Source organism: Tenrec ecaudatus, chromosome 7 (genome assembly GCF_050624435.1).
Source record: "Tenrec ecaudatus isolate mTenEca1 chromosome 7, mTenEca1.hap1, whole genome shotgun sequence".
Taxonomy (NCBI): domain Eukaryota; kingdom Metazoa; phylum Chordata; class Mammalia; order Afrosoricida; family Tenrecidae; genus Tenrec; species Tenrec ecaudatus.
The window spans coordinates 53,024,451-53,049,951 of record NC_134536.1 but is presented as its reverse complement, the minus strand read 5'-3'; the positions used below and the strand labels follow the sequence as shown (position 1 = coordinate 53,049,951).

The 25,501-nt window shown below is 38.9% G+C and overlaps 1 protein-coding gene across 1 annotated transcript in view; it reads right to left on the bottom strand.

Annotated features, from left to right (window-relative positions):
* Positions 1-25,501, bottom strand: part of CEP85L (centrosomal protein 85L) — a 123,036-nt gene that overhangs the window by 15,822 nt on the left and 81,713 nt on the right. The window contains exons 4-8 of the mRNA XM_075554624.1: positions 17,208-17,329; positions 15,400-15,517; positions 12,897-13,076; positions 1,937-2,089; positions 465-619 (exon numbers count right to left, since the gene is read on the bottom strand). Of these exons, the coding sequence (XP_075410739.1) occupies positions 465-619; positions 1,937-2,089; positions 12,897-13,076; positions 15,400-15,517; positions 17,208-17,329 (728 nt within the window). The remainder of the gene's footprint in view (positions 1-464; positions 620-1,936; positions 2,090-12,896; positions 13,077-15,399; positions 15,518-17,207; positions 17,330-25,501) is intronic.

Below are 25,501 nucleotides of genomic sequence, written 5' to 3'. Positions count from 1 at the left end.
CTAAGAAATGAAATTAACTGCAATTCTAACTAGATTAATTTTTTTAAAGCCCCATAAGGCAGAACACTTGCATCAACGTGGAGGCACAAGTCAAAAAGCCCATACCTGTTGCTCACAGAGGATAAAATCAATTACACTTCATTAAATGCCGTTTTATATTTGCAGTCTTCTTTTTTGTTCTTTTTAATCTATTTTTTAACAAGGCCAGCAGATAAAAGATTTGTACAAACACTTCCAGACATCCAACAGTACAGACTACTCGACAGAAAACCCTGGCAAGATGTCCACCTGCTACATGGAGATGTCTAATTGAGACAACTTGTTTCAATAAAACTATTCTTAGGGTTCTTACCAGTATATAGTTAAGAACAATGCAGCAATGTTGCAAGTATTTCACACGAACTACTTATGAGAAGTTTTAGTCATTTTAAATTAATATATAATATTTGCTGCAGGTTTCTTACCTCTGTACTGTGGTTACCAACTCCTTTTCTTTATTTTTCTGGCAAATTAGCTGTGCCTCTTTCTCTTGACACTGTTTTTTGATCTCTTCAAGATTTTTCTCCATATCTATCAAAGTCGCTTGCAAATTCTTATTTTTTTCTTCTAGAACCTGAAGCTGGAGAGGGGAAAAAAAAGTAAAGTTCATAACACATGGATTGTATTTAAGCATGCTTCTACTAGAAATTCTTGTTCTGCTCAAGAATTATGGTGAAATGAAGATGGTGGTTAAAATCACAGAGTCTCCATCTTCGGTTCTTATTTACACCAGATCTGCCCTTTGTCTGGACGAGAAGTGGAAGAATGGAGATGAAGAGAATGAGGTCAGACATTTCTAAATGTCAGAGAGAACAGTCCCGTGTTGTTCTCTGTCCTTGCTGATGCCAACGCCTGTGCTCCTTCAGTTCATTCCTTTTATCCTCTTGTGACCTTTCAACTTTTACATGCGTGTGAAACAGAATACTCTGCAGATCTACAGTCTGCAGAACAAGCACACGCTGTGCATTAAGCCTGTGATTCTCCCCTCCGAGAGACATTGGAAATGTCCTTTGACGTGTGGGGCTGGGTAAGGAGAGGGAAGAGCAGCGCTTCGGGCGTCGTGTAGGAAGAGACCAGGAGTGCTGCGGTCAAAACTCTTGATTGGACAGACCTTTGACCGAAGAATAGGCTTCACAGATATATCGATAAGGTTAAAAGGGCAGTCCTCCCCCAAATTGGTACAAAGACTTTAGAAGAGATTTTTATTAAGGAAAATGGTCAGAAGTCGGAGGAATAAATGGAGGTCATAGATCAAAGTATAAAAACTTTACGGAAATGTTAAGGAAAATGATGAAAATTAGTCAAGTATCTGGTATCAATCTGAGGACTAAGAGTGAAGGGGTGGAGTCTAGCCTGTCAATAGCATACAGCCATGAAGCCCCTGTGTTGGCATGGACTTTTCCTGAGGATTCTGGAAACTCCTGTATTTCCTCCTTGGAGGCGGGAGACACACTCTCTACGCTGACTCCCTGAGAGACGCTCTACTGACAAGCCACATGGAACTGACCTAGAGCCTGGCAGCAGGAGAAGCCACGTAGAAGAGGGCACTGGCTCAATGTAGCCCAGGGAATACGGGGAAAGCCAAGAGTAAGTGCTGGGAGGGGAGGGGAGAAGCCTCGCCGTGCTTTAAAAAGCACCCCTAGAGTAAAACTGTGAGAGTGACCATGCACGTTCTCTGGGAAGTGCCTATCAACCGCCAGGAAGAAAGATCCACTTATGCTGAGATGACAAACATTTCTGATTTAAAGTTCAGTTCATAAAACGGCAATTAAACACAAGTATTTAACTTATAATTCACCAAAATAAAAACTAAACTATAAAAGTTGCTAAATTTCTAAAGAGTCAACTTACACTCAACAGGTTTTCATATGGTTAGAAGGTGAGCATTTCATGTTACCTGTAGACTCTGAGTCTGCACATCATCTAGCGTTGGCAGATCAGCTAGATACTTTTCCAAGGTCTCAATTCTTCTCTGCTTCTCTTTGCTTTGTTCAGATTCCTTCTGACATTTCTTTTTCAGGCTACTGATGTACCTATCTCTGGTTTTAAGCTAGAAAAAAAAGAGTATGACTCTTTAATGGTTTACGTCATTCTGATCCGCATTCCAATCCAAGGCATCATTGAGTTTACCAATAGTTCCACAATTTAATTCAGATACGCTTCTTTGCATCAATTCAAAGATATATATCTCTTTAAAATTTCCCTATCAAGAACATTTTGGGGTTTTCTTCTTTGCTTGCTTGTCTTTACAGCTGGTGGTAGCTTATAAACTGCAGTTCGCAGTTACTGTTGACGCATGGGCAAACTGGTCCATGCTGTCCGCATCTTTGTCACTGCCAAAGTGTTTTGTACATGTTGAAAACACGAGTTGAGTTTAAATGAAGTTTAAAATGTTTTCAAAATGCTACATTACAATTAGACATCGAAACAAAAGTTATTGGCCACCCAGAAAGATATATAGAGTCCCAGAGTACAATATTTTTAAATCATTGAAGCAAATATTCCTATCCGGAGGATTGACTTGAATTTCTTATTGTTTTGTGTAGCTGTATTAAATGCTTGATGGGAACTAAGGAAGGAAGACACTTTCAAGTAATCAAAGCTGTTTTGTTACTAACATACATTCAAAAGGATTGCTCATCATGAACTAAGCAATGCAACTAAAGCCAAACTTACCAATTCCCTAGAACCAGATGAGGGACTAGTGAGACCAACCCATGAGACAAGCAAGACTACTGTTAAAGCATTGTGCATAACTAAATTCGCAGCACATTTTCTTTCTACGAGGTACATAAAATAAAGGTGTGTCTTAACACTGATGTTGTCTTAGGATGGATGACCTATGCTAACTAGGACCTATTTGATACCCTCTTCATAGCCTTGGCAAGATGGACTGACACCGTGACTGCAACAGTGGTCTCACACAGAAGAACAACTGCGAAGATGGCGATCTTCACAGGCCTGGGCAATGGTTCGTTCTATTGTACATATAAGGTCACAATGAGGAGGCACTGAACAACAACACTTACTACTCACAGTCCTAGTAAATCCCTGTGTATCAGCTGTTGTTGTTGTTTGTAACACCCAATAATGGCACTGAAGGGGCCTTGGGGGTGCTGCCAGGTAAGCAGCGGGCTAAGTCCACGGTCCACATGGTTCAAACCCACCAGTCGCTCCATGGGAGAAGCTGCTGCTGTCGGGTGCCATGAAGACCTACAGCCTCAGAAAAGCTACATCGGCTGCTGTGAGTCAGAGTCGAATGGATGGAGGTGAGGCAGGGGAAGCTATCAACAGCAGGGTCGGCACTGCAGGAGCACAGCCGTTCTTGGGGAGAAAGAGAACCTATCTGCTGCGCGCAGCTGTCAAGGCTCAGAGAGCTTCCCCAGTGCTGCTGGAGTTGGACTCCGCCAAAGGACACTGGGGAGGTTGTCGCCTGTCTATTCAAAGTTCTCTCATACTTACTATCAATTAAAAACAATATGGATTTTGTTTTAAACACCTCAAGAAGTTTAAAACAAACACAGCAACTCCGAAGGGCAAAGCAGAACTGCCCCGTTGGGATTCTAAGGCTGTCTTGTTACGGAAAGGAGCCCTGCAGCGGCTAAGGGCTCAACTTCGAATCAAAGGGTGGTGCTTGAACCGGTCTCTCCATGGGAGAAAGATGTGCAGTCGGATTCTGTAAACATCTCACGCCTTGGAAACCCTACGGGTTACTTTTACTCTGTCCTCTAGGGCTGGGGTTTGTACTAAACTCTGGAGGCAGTTTCCGTTCTTGTAGATGTAGATGCCTTTCTCTTATGGAGTGGCTGATGGCTTCCAGTGTCAGTCAAGCCCTTCACCATGGCACCACCAGGACTCCTGCTGTACATGAAAGGCTGCCTAAAAGGTAGGTAGGTAGTCCAGACTCATATTTACTTTAAATTACCCAAATCCCAGTCAATGCTCTTTTTAAATTATTTTTACTCATAATCACCAGCAAAATAAGTGGTAGTAATTGTATTACAGCTAACACTTGTCTACAATATCCTTTCTTTTCATACTTTGCTTAATTTCTTTCAGGCATAAAAACTTTTATTACAACAACGTCAACTGAAAAAATGAATTATGTCTCATTTCCTCTACTCACTCCATCAATAGCATCAATAATTCACCCTATCATCGACAACATTGATAAAACAGTAATGCCAGTTACTGTAGAGTTGACTGTGGCTCATAGCAAGCCTGTAGATAGAACTTCCTTCCATAGAGTTTTAAATGGATGACTTTTGGAAGCAGAATGTCTGGCCTTTTCTCCAAGCCAGGATACATTTAAAAACAAACAAACACAACCCATCATTGATATTGAGTCAATTCTGACTCACAGTGACCCTTTGAGTCCATACTGTGGCACAGCCATAGGGAATCCAAGGCTGCCACCTTTATGGAAGCAGATGGACACATCCTTCCCTTATAGAGAGGCTCAAGAATTTTAAATGTTAACTTTTTGGATTGTAGCTGAGGGCTTAACCAATGCCACACCTTGGTTCTGATTCTGTTTACTACTTTGGGTATTTCTGGTAAAAGCGGAAAAAAAATTCTATAATTGGTCTTTCTTAGACTAGGTGAGTTATACTGGTGTGCCATAACGTAACAGATTGGAGTAGATAAAACCCCAAATCAACCCTGGTGTGGCAGTGGGGTAAGTGCTGGGATGTTAACCCAAAGGCCTATGGATCAAACCCACTAGCCACTCCATAGGAGAAAAACAAAGTTGTGTGCTTCCATAAAGACTGACAGCTGCAGAAGCCCTAGGGAGCAGTACTACTCTGCTTAGGGTCACGGTGAGTAATAAAGACTGGATAGCAATGGTTTGAGTTTGGGAATGACCTCCAAGAACATTTAACACCATTCATACCCTTTTAAAATATGAAGTCCAAGGGCCTTTAGCGATGTTACTAAAATCCATATAGATACAGATTTAAACCTTGACTGACTGAAAGTCGGTGCTCTTTGGATTCTTTCAGACTAGTCGCTGTGGGATCCTTTTCCTGCAGAGCAGGTGGAGAGTTTAAATTGCTGGCATTTCCGTTAGTAGCTGAGCCTGGTGATCTTTCCTGAAAGGATTACAGTCTAGGAAACCCAGTGGGGCAGTTGTGCTTAGTCATGTAAGGTCACTATGGTATAAAATAACACGCCCTTATACCAGGCTCCCCACCCACTAAGTTGCCTAGGAACTAGTTGTTCCTGGATGCCTCATCAACCATGCCTGTGATGGCTTAGCAAATGACCCTGTAAGTTACAGAAGTAAATGTAACTAACCAGCCTATTTTGCAAAATGCTCCCTAATTCAGAATTGTTAAAATGTCTGAAATGTAACATAAAAAGCAGCATGCTGTCTCTAAAACAAAAAGGTGTCTGTCCTAGTTTTCTTGGAGTTGACTGTCTTCTTGCTGTCATGTCAACACTCTCGTATCAGCTACCAGAGCTCGGTTGTTTGCTGATCACATATCCCCGTGCCTTGGAATTTTCAATCCTGCTGACTTATGAGCTTCCCCTCTCCCCCACACTTTTCCCAATTTTCAAATCTTTTGTTTCAGATTCACAGATATCTGAACTCCAACAATTATCTACAAATGAGGCATCACTACGAAATCTTCCACATGTGAATAAAGCTGATGGTGCCTGGCTATCAAAAGAGATAGCGTCTGGGGGCTTGAAGGTAAACACATGGCTATCTAGTTCAGAGATAACAAAGCCCACATGGAAGAAGCACACCAGCCTGGGTGACCATGAGGTGTTGAAGGGATCAGGTACCAGGCATCAAAGAACAAAAAATCATATTGTAAAAGTGGGTGAGTGGAGACCCACAGCCCATCTGTAGGCAACTGGACACCCCCTTTCTGAAGGGTTGCGGGAAGGAGATGAGCTAGTCAGGGTGCAGAGCAGCAACGATGAAACATACAACTTTCCTCTAGTTCTTAAATGCTTTCTCCCCGCACTAACATGATCCCAATACTACCTTACAAATCTGGCTAGAACAGAGGATATACACTGGTACAGATAGGAACAGGGAATCCAGGACAGATGACCCCTTCAGGACCAGTGGTAAGAGTGGCAATACCTAGAGGGTGGGTGGAAGGTGGGGTAGAAAGGGGGAACTGATTACAAGGATCTACATATAACCTCCTCCCTGGGAGATGGATAACAGAAAAGTGGGTGAAGGGAGACATCAGACAATGTTAAGATGAGACAAAATAATTGATATATTATCAAGGGTTCATGAGGGAGAGGAGAAAATGAGCTGATACTAAGGGCTCAAGTAGAAAGCAAATGTTTTGAGAATGATGATGGCAACAAATGTGCTTGACACAATGGATGGATTTTGATAAGAATTGTATGAGTCCCCAATAAAATGATTTAAAGAAAGAAATCTTCCACGTGTATTTATATATCCTTACTAATGGTTAAGTTTTTTGCTTTTTTTTCTTTCAGGAATCATTACTCATTACTGAGATCATTCCTAAAAAAGCAGCAGGAAGGTCCTATGTTAGGAAAGGTTTACAGACTTTATCTTAAATATAATTGTAATAAAATAGTTCAGTGGAACATTCCTCTAAATTTTATGTAAAATCATTTGTAGTACCAATGAATGAGCTATAGAATTACAATTTCTTTAAATGTCCTCCCCCAAACTAGCAGATGAATTTAAAATTCAAGTTATTCAACTTCCCTCTGAGACTCAGTTACCTACTTTTAAAATGGGGCTATGATCTATATTTCATAGGGTTTCTCTGTAAAGTATGATTTGATGAGGGCATGCATTTAATGCACATTAGCATGGTGTCTGAGCCTTATGAAAAAAGAGCTGAGTATAGAGCAGCTCACTGCTTTATAGTTCTTGCGATGGTATTAAATGCTTCTGTCCTGACGTGGATGGTGGCGGGCCCACACAGAAGGAAACAATGCCATCCTTTCTCACGCATACCTGCAGCCCTCTGATCTTAACTGCACCCTCTACATACACCCCTTGTCAAGTACCTTTCCATTCCTACTTCAATCATAGATAGGTTTTAGAGCTGCTGATTCCCTCTGACTGAAGTCCTTAGGAAAGACAGGAAGACAAGAGGTGAGTGACACTGCAGCTGCAGCCAACTAACGCCTGGAGGGGAGGGGCCAGAAGCAATCATGATGGCAGATACTGGAATTCCAGATACAAAACTATGAGACAATACATGGCTGTTTTTATGTCACACAAGGTTGGTTTCCCAGCCTTAAGAACTCAGTACTGTATCGTCCAGCCTGGCACTTATTAGCAACCTTTCCCTATCTCAATTAGGAGCTGCCATCCCATCCCGGACCTCCTCGGACATCTTTGTTCTTTTCCTTATCAACCTACTCCTCTTTTCCTAGGAACTGACTTATTCTCCTTTCTTCCCTCATAGCAAGAATCATGTAAACAAACTCACTCTCTAATTAAACAAACAAGACTCAAGATATATTATTATAATGAGACATGCAAATACAGTCCTAGTCTTCACAGAACTTACCAAGAACTTTTTAAAATGAGATCATCAAAAAATGTTCCCACAAGAACTAGAGAATGCTAGGAAAAGAAAGAACTTTCCAGAGTAATGGAAGGTTAAGTGCATCTATCGATGCTAGTAATGAAACACCTGAGATGAGTATATTTTACTGTATATAAATTATTTTCAATTTTATAAAAACATACACAAAAACATAAATAAAACTGGGAAAAAAGAATGGGGCAGCAGACAGAGCAAGAGTGGATTCAGATATTAAGAAGCAATTTAAAAGCTTTAATAATAGATTATATCTTTGACAAGGGCTTTCCTAACGTAGTTAACTTTCTAGCTTGTGTAACTGAGTCAGCAGCAATGAATATTGGAGAGGGGGTAGGGCTGTTTCGTTGAGACTTGTAGGGCAATCAGAAGGTAGCTTAAGAATGTCATTTTACACATGCAGTTTGAAATGCCTCAGACATCAAAGCAGGAGTTGTCAAATAGGAAGAAGGGGTATAAATTGATTTTATTAAGCGGTAGATGCATTTTAAAAAGATGAAATGTTTACCATACTCTCAATTAAAAACTCCCTGGGTGAGGGAACGCTTTCATTCCTCCCACGTCTGTACGACACAAGCAAGTATTTCCTGAAAACTTTCTCTGAATAATGGAACTGTACAAAGCATGAGCAATAGACAACCCGAAACAAAGTGGTATCATCTTCAAATTATCCGATTTAAAAGACATCATACATCTGACAAAGATAAGACATGTACGTTCCTTTGGAAGATAAAAATGTCAAATCACACAATTTGCGTGCACACACACACACATGAAGATGATATCAACTGTGTCTCAATATCTCCAAATCTGCTGTAAAAATCAGGGAGACCTGCTCCTCTAACATCGTTTGAGTAGAAGACTTAATTATTCAGACAATACACGAGGAACATCAGGGGAAGTCTAACTGCAGTCTGCCAGTAAATAGCAGCCTGAGAAGTGGTGCCACACGTATTCTCCAGTAACTCAGGATGAGCATGTCTCCTATCTGTGCCAGGTGAAAACATGTCAAGAGAAAAGAAAACTCACAAAACTAAGTAAAACAGTAATTTTTGCATCTGGTCCAAGGCAGAAAATAGGGTGTGTGTGATGTGAGCATATTTAGATTTCAGCTACGTAAGAGGGGGTTCCCAAAAACCCAAATTCTTTTTCAAAGCTATGTTTTAAATTTTTTTACAAAATAATTTTATCACTTTCAAAGTATTCTCCATACTTAGTATATCTGTCATATCTGCGATTCCATTCTTGGAAACATTTTTCAAACTCATCGGTTTGGATGGCTGATAGCAACTCCCTCGGTTGTTTTTTTTCTCTTCTACATCATCAAATCGCTGTCCTTTCATGTCCCTCTTCATTCTCAGAAACAAAAAGAAGTCGCATGGAGTGAGGTCAGGTGTGTGGGGTAAGAGAGGTGTGCTGTATTTTGCGAAACTGGCTCACTGTGATGGTTGCATGAGCAGGTACCTTGTCATGGTGGCAAAACCAGTCCCCAGTGTGCCACAAATCAGGCCTTTTTTTTGTCACACACTGATATACAATCTTTTCAGAACTTCTAAATAGAAAGTTTGGTTAACAGTCTGATCTGGTGGAAGAAACTCCAATGCACTATCCCCCTCACATAAAAAATGCGCATCATATTGATCTTTAATTTCACTTGATGAGCTTTTGTAGGGGAGGTGCAATGGCATCTTCCACTGGCTTGCTTGATGTTTGCTTTCGGGGTCGTAAGAATAGCACCATGTCTTGTCACCAGTAACGTCCTTGGACAAAGTCTGGTCGCTTCGGAGCTGTTCTTTCAAAGCATGGCATGTTTCCCAAAGTCAACACTCTTTTTTTCAATGACCCTAACCCGTCTCTATTCCCAAATCTTCTGTTAAAATTCATTGCAACAAGCTCCAAGATAGTCCAGATCACTCCCCCCTCTTTCAATAGCCCATCATCAGTCTTCAAGCACAAGTGCACACATTTTGTCAACATCTTCGTACATTTGGGAAGTTGACAGATGTCCAGAACTAGGTTTGTCATCAATCAACATTTCACCTTTTTTGAAACAGGAAAACCACTTGGACACTGGAGTTTTTCCCCATAATGCTGTCCTTGTAAGCTGTGTTCGACATCACAACAGTTTCTGCAGCGTATTTCCAGAGTAGGAAACAAAATTTCATAGCCACACACTGTTCTCTTAAATTGGCCATCACAAAAAAGAGGTTCAAGTGAAACTGCTTTTATGCAAAAATTCACTATGACCAAAGAGAACTTTCCCAGGCAACGCCACTGGGTGCACTAACCCAGAGCAAGTTGCTGGATGCTCGCTTACCAAGAAAATGCATAATACAAAAGCCCCACTGAGCAGAGCTTTTTGCTGGTTTTTTGGGGTACCCCCTCGTGTAAGCAATCAGAATTTACCCTATAAGAAACTTCCAAGTTTTCTGTTCAGCAAAGAAAGACCAGTTTCAGTACTTGCTAACTCTTCATGCTCAACATATTTTTAATCTAGGGAAATTGGAAATTGTAAAAATGAAACGGAATGCTTGAAAAAGCTAAAATGGACTGGTGTTGGCCATTTTGAAGCAGACATTCATATGGTGAGCTGTGCTGGTAGTTGTATTTAACAATGACAGAGACTAGAAACAGTATTGCATGTATGATCATTTCACAATCTCTCCTGAGGTGCAACACTGTCAGTGATAGGATAATATCATGCATCTATAAGGAGTACCAGTTACTACAACTAGTATTTAAATTTACACACTAACCACTATGCCAAAGATTTTTTTAAAAGGGAGATTTTTAACATCTTTTGTCTGAAATTAATCTAATATGTAATCAAGATGCATTGACAATTACTGGTGACTGGAATGTGTGAGCTGGAAACAGAAACTAATTAGTTGAAAAATGTGGCCTTAGTGATAGAAATGACAAGATTTTACAAGACCAGCAACTCCTTTATCAGAAATACCATTTGCAACAACACGCACAGGATTTGCCAGGTACAATATACACAGGAACCAAATCACCTAACTCTGTGGAAAGAGATAGAGACGCTTCATTCATCATTAAGAACAAGGCTGGGGAGGACTGCAGAATATAACATCAACTAGTCATATGCAAGTTCAAGTTGAAGCTGAAGAAATTAAAACAAGTTTATGAGAACCAAAATACAACCTTGAATATCCCACCTGAATTTACAGACCAACTTAAGAGGGAGAGCTGTACCTCAATGAGCACTAACGCGCACAGACCAGTGCTGTGAGACAGCAAAGAAAGGAAAAAAACCATTATGAATGCAGAATAAACTCTGAAACCTGCACTAAAACATAGAATAAAAGAAACAATGAGCAAACAAACAAAAAGCTGAACAGAAGATTTCAAAGAGTAGCTCGAGCTGACAGTGTTACAATGATATGTGCAAAGATGTGGTATCAGAAAATTAAAAGAACACACTACACAATTCTCAAGATGGAAAGAACTAAAGAAAACATCCACGTTTTGAGTTGCAATATTGAAGGCTTCTACATGCAAAATACCGAACAATGCGGAAAATATCCAAAAAAAGATCGAAAACCAGTGTTACGATACAAAAAGACACAGAAAATACTGTCAATGTTCAACCATTTCAAGAAGTACCATATGATCAAGAAGCAGCCGTATAAAAGGAATCAGTCCAAGCTAAACTGAAGGCATTAGTGAAAACAAGGATCTAGGAATTGAAGATCTACCAAGTGAGATGTTTCACAAAATATATTTCACCCTGTTTAAGTACCCAGAAACCTGAAAGACAGCTACCTAGCCAACTGACTTGAAGTGATCCACATTTTGCTCCATTCCACAGAAAGGTGACCCAACAGAATGGGAAAATTATTGAAGAGTATCATTAATATCACACACAAGTAAAAGTTTGCTGGATAGCATTCAAAAATAGTTGCCGCAGTATATTCACATAGAAATGGCAGAAATTCAAGCCAGATTCAAAAGAGGAGGTGGAACAAGGGATATAACTGCTGATGTTAAGTGGATCTTGCCAGAAAGCAGAGAATACCAGAAAGATGTTTGTGTTTAATTGAGTATACACAAAGCTATTTGACTATGTGTATCATAACAAATTATGAATTATACTGAGGAGAACTGGAATTCCAGAACACGTAACAGTGCTCATACAAAACCTGTTGACAGACTAAGAGGAAGCCATTCTAATAGAACCAAAGGATACTGTGTGATTTAAAATCAGGAAAGGTGTGGGTCAAGATTATGTCCTTTTCCTCTACTTGTTCAATCTGTAAGCTACGTAATAATACAAGCAGCTGGACTACAGAAGAAGAATACAACAACAGATTGAAGAGATACTCATGAAGATCTTACTGTACTGCAGATGGTACAACCTTATTTTCTGAAGGAAAAAGGGCTTGGAACACTTACTGATTAAGATAAAAGACTATAGCTTTTAGTATGAGCTACGTTTCAACGTCAGAGAACAAAAACCCGCATGATTGGACCAATAAGTAACATCGTGATAAATCGGAAAAATTCTGAGGTTATCAAGAATTTCATTTTACTTGGATATGCTATCAATGCCCATGGAAGCAGTGGTCAAAGGAATCAGGAGACATATTTCACTGGGCAAATGTGCTGCGAAAGACCTCTGTAAAGGGCAAAATGTCACCCAAGCCATCACATCTGAAAGCTGGACTACAAATAAGGAAGAAGAACTGCTGTCTCTGAATATAGTTCTAAGTGGGTGAAGAATACCGAGAATACCATAGACTGCCAGAAGAATGAATGAGTGTGTCTTGGAAGAAGGACAGCTAAAATGCTCCTTCGAAGCCAGATGGCAAAACCTAGTCTCACATCCTTTGGAGTTTGGACCAGTCCCTGGACATAGGCATGATGCTTGGTGGAGAGTCAGTTAAAGGGAGGGAAATCTTCAACGAGATTGATTTGATACAGTGGCTGCAACTATGGGCTCAAACGTGGCAATAATTTTAGAGATGATACAAGACCAGAGAATGCTTTGTTATGGGTTGAAATTGACTTAACAACAACATGTTTAATATGACAAAGAAAGAGGGAAAAGGACAGCCTTTGATAACACATCAACTACACAGGGAAGCTGGAAGCAACGGACTTGGAAAGACTCCTTTACTAGAGAGAGAACACAATGCCATACAGAGATCACACTCATGTTTAAAGTTACCACAAAACTAATTACTTCCACATAAATCTAGAACTTGGTGGTAATGTAGATGACAAATTATTTGGTGAAAAAATGTTGATCTCATAAAGCTTTATTGAAATGCCTACCTTCTCCTCCAGTTTCTTCTTCTCTTCAGTAGATTGGGTTATTCTTTGTTTGAGAAACTCGTTGAGCTGTAAGACTTCTTTCTCAGCTGAGGCTAGCTTTTGTTCAAGTTCTTCCTGCTGGGAATTGGATACTGGTGGTTCTGAAAATGGCCCCTGAAGTGAAGAGTTCTCATATTGTGGCTGTTGGAAAGGGGAGGAAATGGGTGAGATTCATAAATTTGTCTTGAATACACAGAAAAAAATGTGAAAGTGAGGGACAGAGCTAAGTAAACAGACTTTAACAATAGGCAGACCAGTACTGTATCAATCCCAGGTCCCCTGCTTACGAGTTAAAGGAGAATACACTCCAGAAATGTGTTTTGTAGAAAGACAAAATGGAGCTGAAGCTACAGATCAAATTAATCGGAGAGAAAAATTGGAAGACAAAAGGTTTAATTTCTATTTTCAAGAGATCTTTTCAAGCTTTAGTTATCTTCTCTGAATGACAGGAAAAAGTCATTCCCTCTCTTTGAAGAAAGTCTTTCTTCATTTCTATGACGACTGCTGTGCTGTTTTGCCAGTTGTACTTTCCCACTTATTTCTCTAACATGCTGTTCCCTGGGGACTCTCAAATCTTCACCCACAGTCCAGGCCTGCTCCCCCAGACACCAGCCTCATTCTTCACCGCACACCCAAATGCACGGTCAGCTTTCCCCATCCCAAACTAGGCAAGCATTCTCCTTCATGTTAACAAGTGGCCATGCCTAGCCCACTTCATCATGCTTGTCAGAGATGCTTAATAAATACTCATCCCCTCACACCAAACACCATTGTTTTCACTGAAATGCTCATTTAATTTGGAGTACTGAGAAGGCCTGACTTCCCCTGCCTCCAATACCACACATCCTTAAGTCAGTCTTTATTGTGCTATCAAAGAAATCTTTTTATACTTTATAGCAATTTGACCTCCTAATCTATTGCAGAGGAGACCGTTGTTCATGGACCCAAGTAGTCACACACTCCATGCCCTCCTCCTCTTCCTGACACTGGGAGCCCTGGGGGTATAGTAGGTTCCACAATGGGCTGCTAGCCTCAAGGTCCGCAGGTTCTACTCCCTCGAAAAGTTCAGTCCTAGAAATCCTGTCCTACAGGGTTGCTGTGAGTTAGAATCAACTCCAAGGAAGTCCGTTTTGTTTCTTCTGCTGCTGGTGAATATTTAGTGAAACACTGGATACGTACATCTGTTTGGGTCGCTGCTTTCAGCCCTGAGGGTACCGACCCAGGAAAACAATTGCTGAGTCCCATGGCAGTTCTAGCTCCAGAGTTCGGAGGAACCATCGTTTGCCACATGAGCAACACTGTGTTTTCATTCTCCCACATCCTCAACTATTTTTCAATTTTTTTATTATGTTTTTAATCTCAGTTATTCTCATGGGCATGAACTGGTTGCTCATTATGGTTTTGGTTTGCATCTCTCTAGTGCAGGAGTCCTCAAACTTTTTAAACAGGGGGTCAGTTCACTGTCCCTCAGACCCATTGGAGGGCCAGACTATAGTTTTTTTTTTAAAAAACTATGAACAAATTCATATGCACACTGCACATATCTTATTTTGAAGTAAAATAACGAAACAGGGCAAAACACCCAGCAGGCCAGGTAAATGTCCTTGGCGGGCTGCCTGTGGCCCACGGGCGGTGTTTGAGGACGCTGCTCTAGTGGCTAATGACACTGAGCATCTTTTCCATGTGTTTGGTAGAATTTGAATATTCCTTCTATTCAAGCCTTTTGCCCAAAAGAGCACACAAACTGGAAGACTAACTATCGTTATCAAACGATTTGATCAAATACCCTATAAAACAATCCTGATCAAAATGGGAGAAATGTAGAACAGATGCTCAAATTGTTATTGAATCCAAACTTTTTGAAACCATGGAGATTCGATGACCACCTGAAATTATTGTCCTTTAGGTGATGATATAGAAATAATATTCTATATATATTATATACTTTTATACACCATAAAAAGAAAACAAGGTATAGGTTGAAGTATATGTGAATTTTTTTATGAAGGAGGACGAAATATGAAAGGGCTTCAAACTCCCTTTTATATTTATATTTGCTGGAGATATGCATAAGCTCTCATACAGCGGTTCTCAACCTATGGGTCACGACCCCTTGGGGTGGGGGGGTCGAACGACTTTCACAGGGGTTGCCTAAGACCATTGGAAAACACCTATTTCTAATTGTTGGGGTCGCCACCTCATGAGGAACTATATACAGGGTCACAGCATTGGGAAGGCTGAGAACCACTGCTCTAAAGGACACACTAGAAACTAGCAATAGAAGTTGTTCACTGTGAATTGGACAGATGGAAGACAGTAAGTTGGGTACTTCTAACTATTACATAAACATGATCCAGGCTGGTACATTACCTCAAAACACTTAATTGGAAATATTCTACTCTTACACTCATTAAAACATACCTTACTATTAAAATAATCATTGTAAAATCATCTGCAATCGTACCTGCAAACTAGCCATGTAAGACTCCTCACGATTTACATAATGTCCTAACATGGCATGTTGTGCACGTAATTCATTATCTCTTATCCTCTCATGTAGGTGGTTTATTTGCTGCTTCTGCCTGAAAAAAATAAGTTGAAGTCACATTAAAATAATATACTTTTCTGATAATCACTATTTAAATTTGTTTCAATAATAGTTAAAATCATAATTTTCAGTATTCTAATAATGTGATGTAAGCCAAAAGTAGTAACAATCTTAAGACAGTAATAGCTGGGACTTTCTAAAACCATAGTACCATGAAATATGTGGAATATATTAAGATTTCATTTAGATTGTACAACAGCGCTAACATTATGTATAATTGAGTCTTCTGTAAAATCCACTCATTAGAATCTAACAAAATCATGTTGTGCATTATTATTGTCTAGCATATATGTTATAGCTTCATTCTGGAAGGTTTTTACCTTAAAGTCTTTGCTTTTACTCATTCAAATTCAGATGGACACAATGCTAACTGAAGCTTTCAAGAATTTCACCATCACGAGTGGAAAATAATACATAAAGATCACTAGGCCCAACTGCAATCTTAAGCCTACAACATCTCCACAATATACTATTTTTTGCTTGTTAAACTTGTTATCCATCTTAACCATATAAACACAGGGTACTTCAAAAAGTTCAGGGAAGAATTCCATTATCATTTAACCCCATTTTTATATGAACTTTTTTTGAAAACCTCTTTATATAAGTTCAATGAGTGCAAGACTTTGCTTACTACTGTGCCCTCACCATGAAAAAATGTCTGGTACACACTAGACAGTCAACAATTAAGCAGTGAATAAAGGAATAATTTATCGCCTTATAAATGCACTGAAGTATTTGTTGTTTAATAAGCGCTCAGTTATATGGAGGTCTTTTTGCTCTGATCTCACTGTCGTCAAGGCAATACGAGGCTCTGATTCATACAGATCCCCCAGGACAGGATCCAACTATCCTTGTTTGGGTTTCCAAACAGATGAGTTTGAAAAATGTTTCTAAGAACAGAACTGCAGATTTGACAAATATATTAAGTGTAATGGAGAGTATTATTTTGAAGTGTAATGAAGAGAGTAGTATTTGATACAGTTGTTTTGTAAAAAAATAAAATACCTATCTTGGGGGGGGAGGGAATCCATTTGGGGGGACATGGCCTCCTATTATCAGAAGTTAAATAATTGGCTGAAAGTAAGTTATGAGCTGCAGAAGCAAGATTTGCACTTTAATTTCAAAGTCATTCATCTGACTGAAGTGGATCTATGGCACATTCTCACATTTAGTAAAACAAATCCTTACAGGCTTTGTTTTTCCTAAAAATTCACTTGGTTATACAGAGCCTTCAATATAAAATGTAGGATGAACTTGACAAGTGTAATGAATTTATAAATAAATTTATTAAAAAATCAAATTTAGGCTATTGTGCCTTCTAATGCACATCTCTGTGTGTGAAGATTTAGTTCTATAATCAACATTCAATATTCAATATTTTACATTTTTTGCCAGGAGGAAAATATCTACACCCCTCTTTATAGGTTTACTCCTAGATTCTTTTTAACTTTCACTGCTTTTTTTCTATTTCATTTTGTACTGGCTCCTCTTGGTGTTATATTAATTTCTGAATTCTCATCTTCCTCTACAGATTCTCTTACATTAAGTCGAGGGTGACGCTGAGGTTATTTTGTTTTGATACCATCTCCATGTAACACAGTTCTCTATCTTACAGTTAACCTGAATTTCTGGAAGTCTGTCGTAAATGAAATGAACACACTCACCGATCAATTACAAGTTCTTTCTGCTTTAGCAGTCCTTCTTTGATTTTCAGCACGGATTCCCACTTACTGAAACCGTGATACTCAGAAGGTGAACAGCTCTGACGAGACGACCCAGTCAAAACCTGCACAAAAATGTTCATGGCTTATTATTTTTACTAGTATAATTAAAACATCCAAAGGAAGTACCTAGAACTCTTCCTCTAATTGTTAAAAAGACTAAAATCACAACCACAAATATAACAGGGTTTGGACAACTGCAAGGAAGCTCTCATGTAACTGCACAAGTCTCATGAAGAACTAACTCCACGTTGGGCTGCTAAGGTCAAAGTCAGCCATTTGAATCCTCCTCAGCTGCTTTCCCGAGAAAGACAAGGTGTTCTTCTCCCATAAAGTCTTATTGTCTGGAAATCCAAAAGGGCAGTTCCACTCTGCCCTACAGGGTTGTGCTATTGAGTCAGAATTGAAAGCAGTTGAGTTTGGTCTTGTTTTGAATCAAAGAACCAAGCGTGACTAATGGTTACCATGGATGAATAAGGAAGAGTTGTTGTTGGGGGGGGGGGGCACTGAGTTTATGTTAATGGTGGAATTATACATGTAGACGTTGAATTGAGAATGTTTTGTTGGGTAGATTTCTGCTGAAATTTTAAAAAATACACAAATAACAATGAGTACAAGGAAGAAGAAAATGCTCTAGAATTGATTGTGGTAATGGTTGTACAACTCTTTCTGATATGATTGAATTATTGAATTGTATTATATGTGAACTAAGTGCCAATATAACTGTTTTAAAAAGAATGTTATATATTGACGACAAAAAAGATCATTAACCTAACTTTTTTGAATACTATTTATATGGTCTTTTTCTTATTATTTTTCTAAACTTTATGGAATTAAAAGATTAGCCTTTCCATGAGGAAGGAGTAACATAAAAGACAGAACCATGGGGCGAGACTAGCAGTCAAACCCAAACCAACTGCACTGGGTTATTGAGTGGGTTCCAACTTAGAGTGACCCCATAGGATAGGGATGACCTGTACCGGTGAGTTTCCAAGACTGTACATCTTTGTGGAAGCAGAAACCCACAAAGAATCAATATCAAACTTCAGATTATCATTTATCACTTGAAATACACTAAAACCTCAAAAGCACAGATACTCTCACAAAGTAGTAAATGTATCAATAGAACAATGATAAACAGTTACGCAACTAATTCCAAAGATTATTGGTATTTAGTTTAAATTACATCATTGGGAGAAGAATTTTCTAGAATTTAAAAAGATATTCATACATTTGAGTTAATTATAGAAAAATGCCCCCCAAATATATTACAACAAAAAAGCCAGTATTGGGAAATGAATAGGCACACTCTACGTTCTTTGTCAAACTATCTAGACACAACAAAATATCTTCAACAGAATTAAAATTGTTTTTATTCTTTATTTTCCAAAGATGCCATTGATAAACCCTGCTTCTCTATAAATGAGTCATGAGTAATTGTGCGACATCAATGAGTCTTATAAACTTTTAAATAAAGATGAGTGTCAAGTGATATTAGACAGAAAGACAAGGTGAATGAAACAGGAAGGACGGATGCCACGAGAGAACACGGTACATAACTGTCAGATGGGATGGGGGGGGGGGGCTATGTCAAGTGAGTGATACATAGTGTTATAAAGGCAGTTTTCAGTCCCACACAGAGCTCTTGTTTCAAAATATCATCTCATATCCTTGTCTAACATACACAGGGCTGAGAGCTAGCATGCACTTGACCAGATGTCTTTTGTTAAAATATGAAAGCACTTTGTAACTGCACAAAACCTCTCCATGCCCACCCCCTAGCCTTCCCAACCATACTAAAGAGCAGTCAGGACCTGGCTCCTTCATAAATGGCAATTTTTCTGATTAGATGGTTCCTATACTAAAGACCCCAAATATCCTAATGGCCAGGCGTACCTACCAGATTATAATTAGTCCACAGAGTGACGATTCCAACCCAGGCAGCCTAACAAACAACACCCGACCTGCTCTTAGGCACCTCCTCACTGTTACACTGCCTCTACAATGGCTTAGTTATTAAACGAAGGTAGTTCAATTGTCTCTCGAAGTTGAGTCCCTAAAGTAAATGAAAAAAAACAGACCTGAATAGAAAATTTCTAATGGGTGTGTGGAAAAGACAAAGTAAAGCATTATAAGGAAATGGGTACAGACTTGGAGTTAAAAAGATGATGATGATCAGCAAACTGCAGGGTGAAAGAACTGAAGAAAATGTCAAGACTCTACTTGTAATGTTGAGCGATTCTACTATAGAGTCGCAATGTGTCAGGAGAAACTAAATGGCAGTGACTGCGTTAGCGAATGGCAAATTACTGAATGACACAGAAAACATCAAAAGATGGGATGCACAATGTTAGTGTACCAAAAAGAATTGGATGATGTATAACTATTTCCAGAGGTAACATATGATCAGGAACCAATGGTATTAGAGGAAGAAATCTAAGCTGTGCTGAAGACATCATTGAAAAAAAGGTTTTAGGAACTGTGAGAATACCAACTGAAATGGTCCAACAAGCTAAAACAATGCTGAAAACCCTCGTTTAGTCAATTCCAACAAGCTTTGTAGGGCAGTTACACGGCAAACTGACCCAAACTCCAAATAACCAAATTCACTGCCAATGATCTGAGTCAATTCAAACTCATAGCAATCCTGAATGACAGAGTAGATCTGCCCCTATGGGTTTCGGAGACTGTTAGCTCTGCGACAGGAGAAAGCCTCATCTTTCACCCAAGGAGTGGATGGTAGTTTTAAAGGACCTTGTGCTTAGCAGCCTGACTGAAAGAGCTCTTTATTTGTGCCCGTTGCAAAAAAAAAAAAATGTGATGTGAAAGTATTGAGTGCTATGAATACAATTATAGCTAATATCACTTGCAAGTAAAACTTTGCTGGAGGTCATTGAAAAGTGGATGCAACACTCGATCAACAAGGAGCTGCCAAAATCCAAACCAGATTCAGAAAAGCAGGTGGAAACAAAGGATTGTCATTGCTGACAAGAGATGGGCCTTGGCTAAAAACAGAAAAATACCAGTAAGATGTTTGTCTGTATTCTATTGACTACAAAAAGACAGACAGAAAGAAAAGACATCCGACTGTATGGATCACAGCAAACTATAAAGAATGGGAATTCCAGAGCACTTCGTTGTGTTCGTGAGGAACCTGCACATGAACTAAGAGGTGGTTGTTCACACAGAAAAAGGGAATGCTGAGTGCTTTAATACAATGTAAGGTATGTGTCAGGGTTGTGCCCTTTCACCACACTTATTCAATCTGTATGCTGAACATAGTCCAAGATGCTGGGCTACAGGAAGAACCAGCCAGCATAAGAACTGGAGAAAGGATCATTAACAATTCCGTGATGTGCAGATGACACAACTTTGCTTTCTAAAAACCAAGAAGATTTGAAACATTTTGAGGAAGATCAATGACTACAGGCTCTAGTACAGATGTCAACTCAATGTGAAAAAAAAAACAAGACAAAACCTAAACTATCACAACTAGACCAATAGATAACATGATAAATTGTCGTGATAAGTGACCACTGAAATTGTCAAGGATTGTCTTTTACTTGGATTCACAAAGTTCAGGGAAGCAGCAGACAAGAAGAAATCAAATGATACAGTACACTGGGCAACTCTGCTGCACAACACATCTTTAAAATATTGAAGAAGTCACTTTGAGGATTAAGGCGCACCTTGCTCAAACCATAGTATTTTCAAGCACCCCATATATATGTAAAAACTGGACAATGAATTGGGAAGACTAAAGAATTATTTTCTGCTTTCTTTTGGATGAAGGATTTTATGTTTTATATTATTGATGTGGGGGTGGTGGGATTTGCTTTATATGAAATCCAGGATACATAAATCTATAGAGACGGTTCTAGACTAATAGTTTGTTAGGGTTAGGAGGTTGGGGGAAGTAGAGCTAGCAATGAGTACAAAAGTGTTTTATAAGTGTTATAAAATTGTTTATGGTAATGATTGCACAACTTTTTTAATATACTCAAACCACTGAATTGTATGCTGAGTGAATTATACATAATAAAATCAGTTTTTAAAAAGATCAGCTATAATTATAATTAATGGTGAATAACTGAATGCTTTATCCTTAAGACTATCTTCATCACTCCTACCCAGTGTAATAAGACAAGTAAAAAGAAAAAAACATAGTAATTTGGAAAGGAAAAGTAGAATTATTTTAATTCAAAGAATGTTTCATGTACATAAAAAATCCTAAGGAACCCACCTCACCCCAAAAAAACTACTAGAACAAGTGATTTTAGCAAAGTTGATGAATCAAGGCGAATTTTAAAAATCAGATTTCAAAAAGTGCTAGAAGAAAACTGAAATTTAAAAAATTTTAATTTACATAAAGCATTCAATAGTTAGAAATAAATTTAAGGAGCTGTTGATATCTATAAAAACCAAAGAACCTACCGAAAACCTTTGAAAATAAAAAGGAGATGTATGGCATTATTGTAAAAATGTTAATTCCCTCCACATTGAATTATAATTTAAATTCTATCTCAATTAAAATGCAAGTAGGTAGATGCTTGATTGCTTGTGTAGAAGTTGCCAAACCGATACTAAAAGTTCTATGGTAATGCAAAGAACAGAGACTGCCTGAGATTCATAATAATGCTACAGAATTCATAGCAGTGTGCTATTAGTATAAACATAGAGATCACTGGATCAAAATAAAAATCTGCAAAGAGACCAATATACATTTAGCCTATGAAATTTAAACTGAAAGGCTGAGGTAATTAAATGAGGAATTAAATTTGGTATCTACCCAAGAGAAAGTTAAACATATGTCCAGACAAAGACCTGTAGGCAAATGTTTACTCCTCATCATGCTAAATGGAAAACCCATATGTCCATTAGCTGATAAACAGATATACAATCTGTGCTATACACCTAACATGCAATAATAACCAGAAATAAAAACAAACAATTGATGATACGACAGCCAGAGTGAAATTCAAGAGTCTACTAGGTTAAAGAAGTTATACTCAAAAGCTACATACTCTCTGCCTTAAGTAAATCTGACCCCAGACAACCTCTTTAAGGTGATGCAAAGCAGAGAAAGACTAAGGTGCACCTGGCTCAAGGTTTAGTATTTTCAATTGCCTCATATGCATGAGAAAATTGGACAGAGTAAGTAAGACCAAAGAAAAATCGGTGCATTTGAACTTCGTACAGCGTTGGTGACAAATACAGAAATTACCATGGGCTGTCAAAGGTTAAACAAGCCTGTCTTGGAAGCAGTGTCGCCAGAATGCTCCTTTTGAAGTAAGGATGGCAAGACTTGGTCTCCTGTACTTGGGACGTGTTATCAGGAGAGATGGCCCCTGGCCAAGGACACCATGCTTGGTAAAGCGGAAGGGCAGCAAAAAAGAGGAAGTCCCTCAACAAGAAGGAATGAATGACACAGTTGCTGCAACCACAGGCTCAAGGATAAGAAGGACCCATCGTGAGGGTGGTGCAGGACCTGGCAGTGTTTCACTCTGTTGTGCCCAGGCTGCCTGTGAGGAGGCTCGGACTCGATGGCACCGAACAACAACAATTATGCTTCTCACTGATAATCTGGAAAAGGCAAAGCGAGGGGAAGAAACAGATCAGTGGTTTTTAAAGCTGGGGCAGGAGATTGATTACGATGGGGCAAAAAAGAACTTTTCAGAGTGATGGAGTGTTCTAAACTTGATTGTAAAAGCATGCACTACTGTCTGAAAATTCACAAATTGTACATTTCTAAAGGGTGAATTTCACTCTGTGTAAGCTACATCTCAATAAAAAAAATCAAATAAAGCAGGTATTTCTTGTTATCTGAGGACCTCTGGGCTAGGCGCTGACTGGAAACGGCAAAGTCGGCAGTTTAAACCCACCAACGACTCCGTGGCAGAGAACTGAGGTGTCTGCTCCCATAACGTTTTGGAAATCCTAAACACATTCTCTATGAGTGGGAATCAATTCAGTGGCCATGGTTTTTTGTGGTACTTTTGTGTTGTTTGTAAATAACGCCTCAATAAAATGGATTCTCAAAAGGTAAACACAAGTAAATATTTACAAAGATACTGTTCAACTACTCTAGAAGCAAAAAGTTTGTCAAAGAATTTGGTGCCAATGTGCTTCAACAACAGAATGGTTACTGAATGGTGGTATATGCCTACAGGAATATTGTATACAGGACTACTGTATATAAGGAAGCTTTAAAATCTACTATCTTTTAATTCCATTTTCCAAAACATTTTTTATGTTCCCTGGTACCAATGAAGTACAAATTACTACTATGCGACATGGATGAAAGAGTGCGCTGAGCAAAAAAAAAAAAAGAAAGAAAGAGACTAATATAAACTCAATGATGATATACATCAGAATGGTAGAAATGGGTAGGGTGTTGCTATAAAGGTAAAGGAGAGGCACAAACTAAAAGTTATAGTATGTTGAAAATACTTTACATCTTGATGAGATCAGTCAAACACAAACTCGCTGCCATTCTGAATCATAGTGACCCTACAGGACAGGGTAGAACTGTCCCTGGGGGTTTCTGAGACTGTGAAACTCTTTACAGGGGTAGAAAGCTCAAAGTCTCTCTTTCCTGCCAAGAGGCTAGTGGCTTTTTGAACCACTGACTTTATGGGTCAGCAGGCAATGCACAACCACCATGCTATCTGGTGGTCGTTACGGGTGTATACATTTTTTTAAATAGAAAAGAGCTATTATGACATTTTGAATTAATACGCCTTATACACTTTACTGAATTTGTGTTAGAACTCAGCAGTAATAATGACAACACAGGAAGAATCTATAGTTCACTCTCTACCTTAAAGTAGGGCTGTGGGGGCAAAGATGGCCTGGTACGCTAGCAGAGAATACTTAAGTAATCCAAAGTGCATGTAGTACAACATAGATCCTGCAGGGAAATTATAGCCTACCTTTTTAATATCCTACCACTCTGGTGCTATCCCACATCTGCAACTAAGCACGAGCTAGGAGAAAAGGTCAGATGAAGTAAACAGAGCACATCAGCAAGGCAGGGCAGAATGATATAACCTACAGGCTGGCTCTTAAAGCTGTCAACACCTAGGAAAACAAAGGAGCCTCCCACAGAGGCAGAGGAAGGCCTGCCTCCTAAAATGGGAAAGAGGGAACTATTTTATATTAAAATAACCTCCGCTCTGTATCTCATAAGTAACTCTCCTTTGTACCACGTGGCTAGAAGACAACTAAGAATTTCTATTCAACAAAATTGCAACTGTCCCACCACCACCCCTTACCACCCACCACCACCACCACCACCACCACCACCACCACCACCACCACCACAAAAAAACCAAAAAAGAAAAAAAAAATTGCAACTGGCTCTGAGAGACTTGACATTTGGTGGTAGTTAGATCTTGGTAGTGAACGCACATTATGAACATATTCCAAAAAAACATTGTTTGACAGCAGCTGAATAAGCACTGAAGAGATTTAAAAATTTTAATCTTTCAAAACTTACTATTAATAAAAATTACTATTATACTGTTACATTTAAAACCTCAAGTATTCAATCATATATCTACTTGACTATAATATAATAAAAGGCTTAACATTATTTTTGAATATATATACTTATAGCTTGCAAATAACAAAACTTTAGGCATACTAACAGGAAATATTTAAGATAATTAAAAAGGCATGCATGTAACTGGATTCTGTCAAAGTAGCATTTTAAAATCCATAAAGGTGAGAAAAAATTTAATAAAACATTTTTATACATATTTGATCATTTAAGAAACTTAGGGAGTATAGGAATTCCTCATTTAGATGTTCTGCCTAAATTTACGACAGCATTGTTAAAGTATAGAGAAGGAAATAGTAGCTCGCTAGTCAAGAAAATTCATAGCCCGTTCTTTGCACATACTTTGCTCTACTGAGACTATATGCACAGGCACCTCTTAATTGGAAATGGCAAATCCCACCATCATAATCGTATGATGATAGTAGGCATCTTTAACAATTCCAAACATGCTATTTAAATGAGATCCAGATGCTACAAACCATGGCTCTCAATGGCTAAGCACGCTTCTAATAGAAGCTTATTACACACAATGCCGCTGAAAATAGCTCAAAAACCTTTGGCCTCAGCCCAGACAAATAATGTTCCATTTAGATAACCCAGAGCTACCACACTTAACTGTAATACAACTTCTGCAATTCCTCAAATGTTATCTCTCCTTCATTTGCCATTGTCCCTG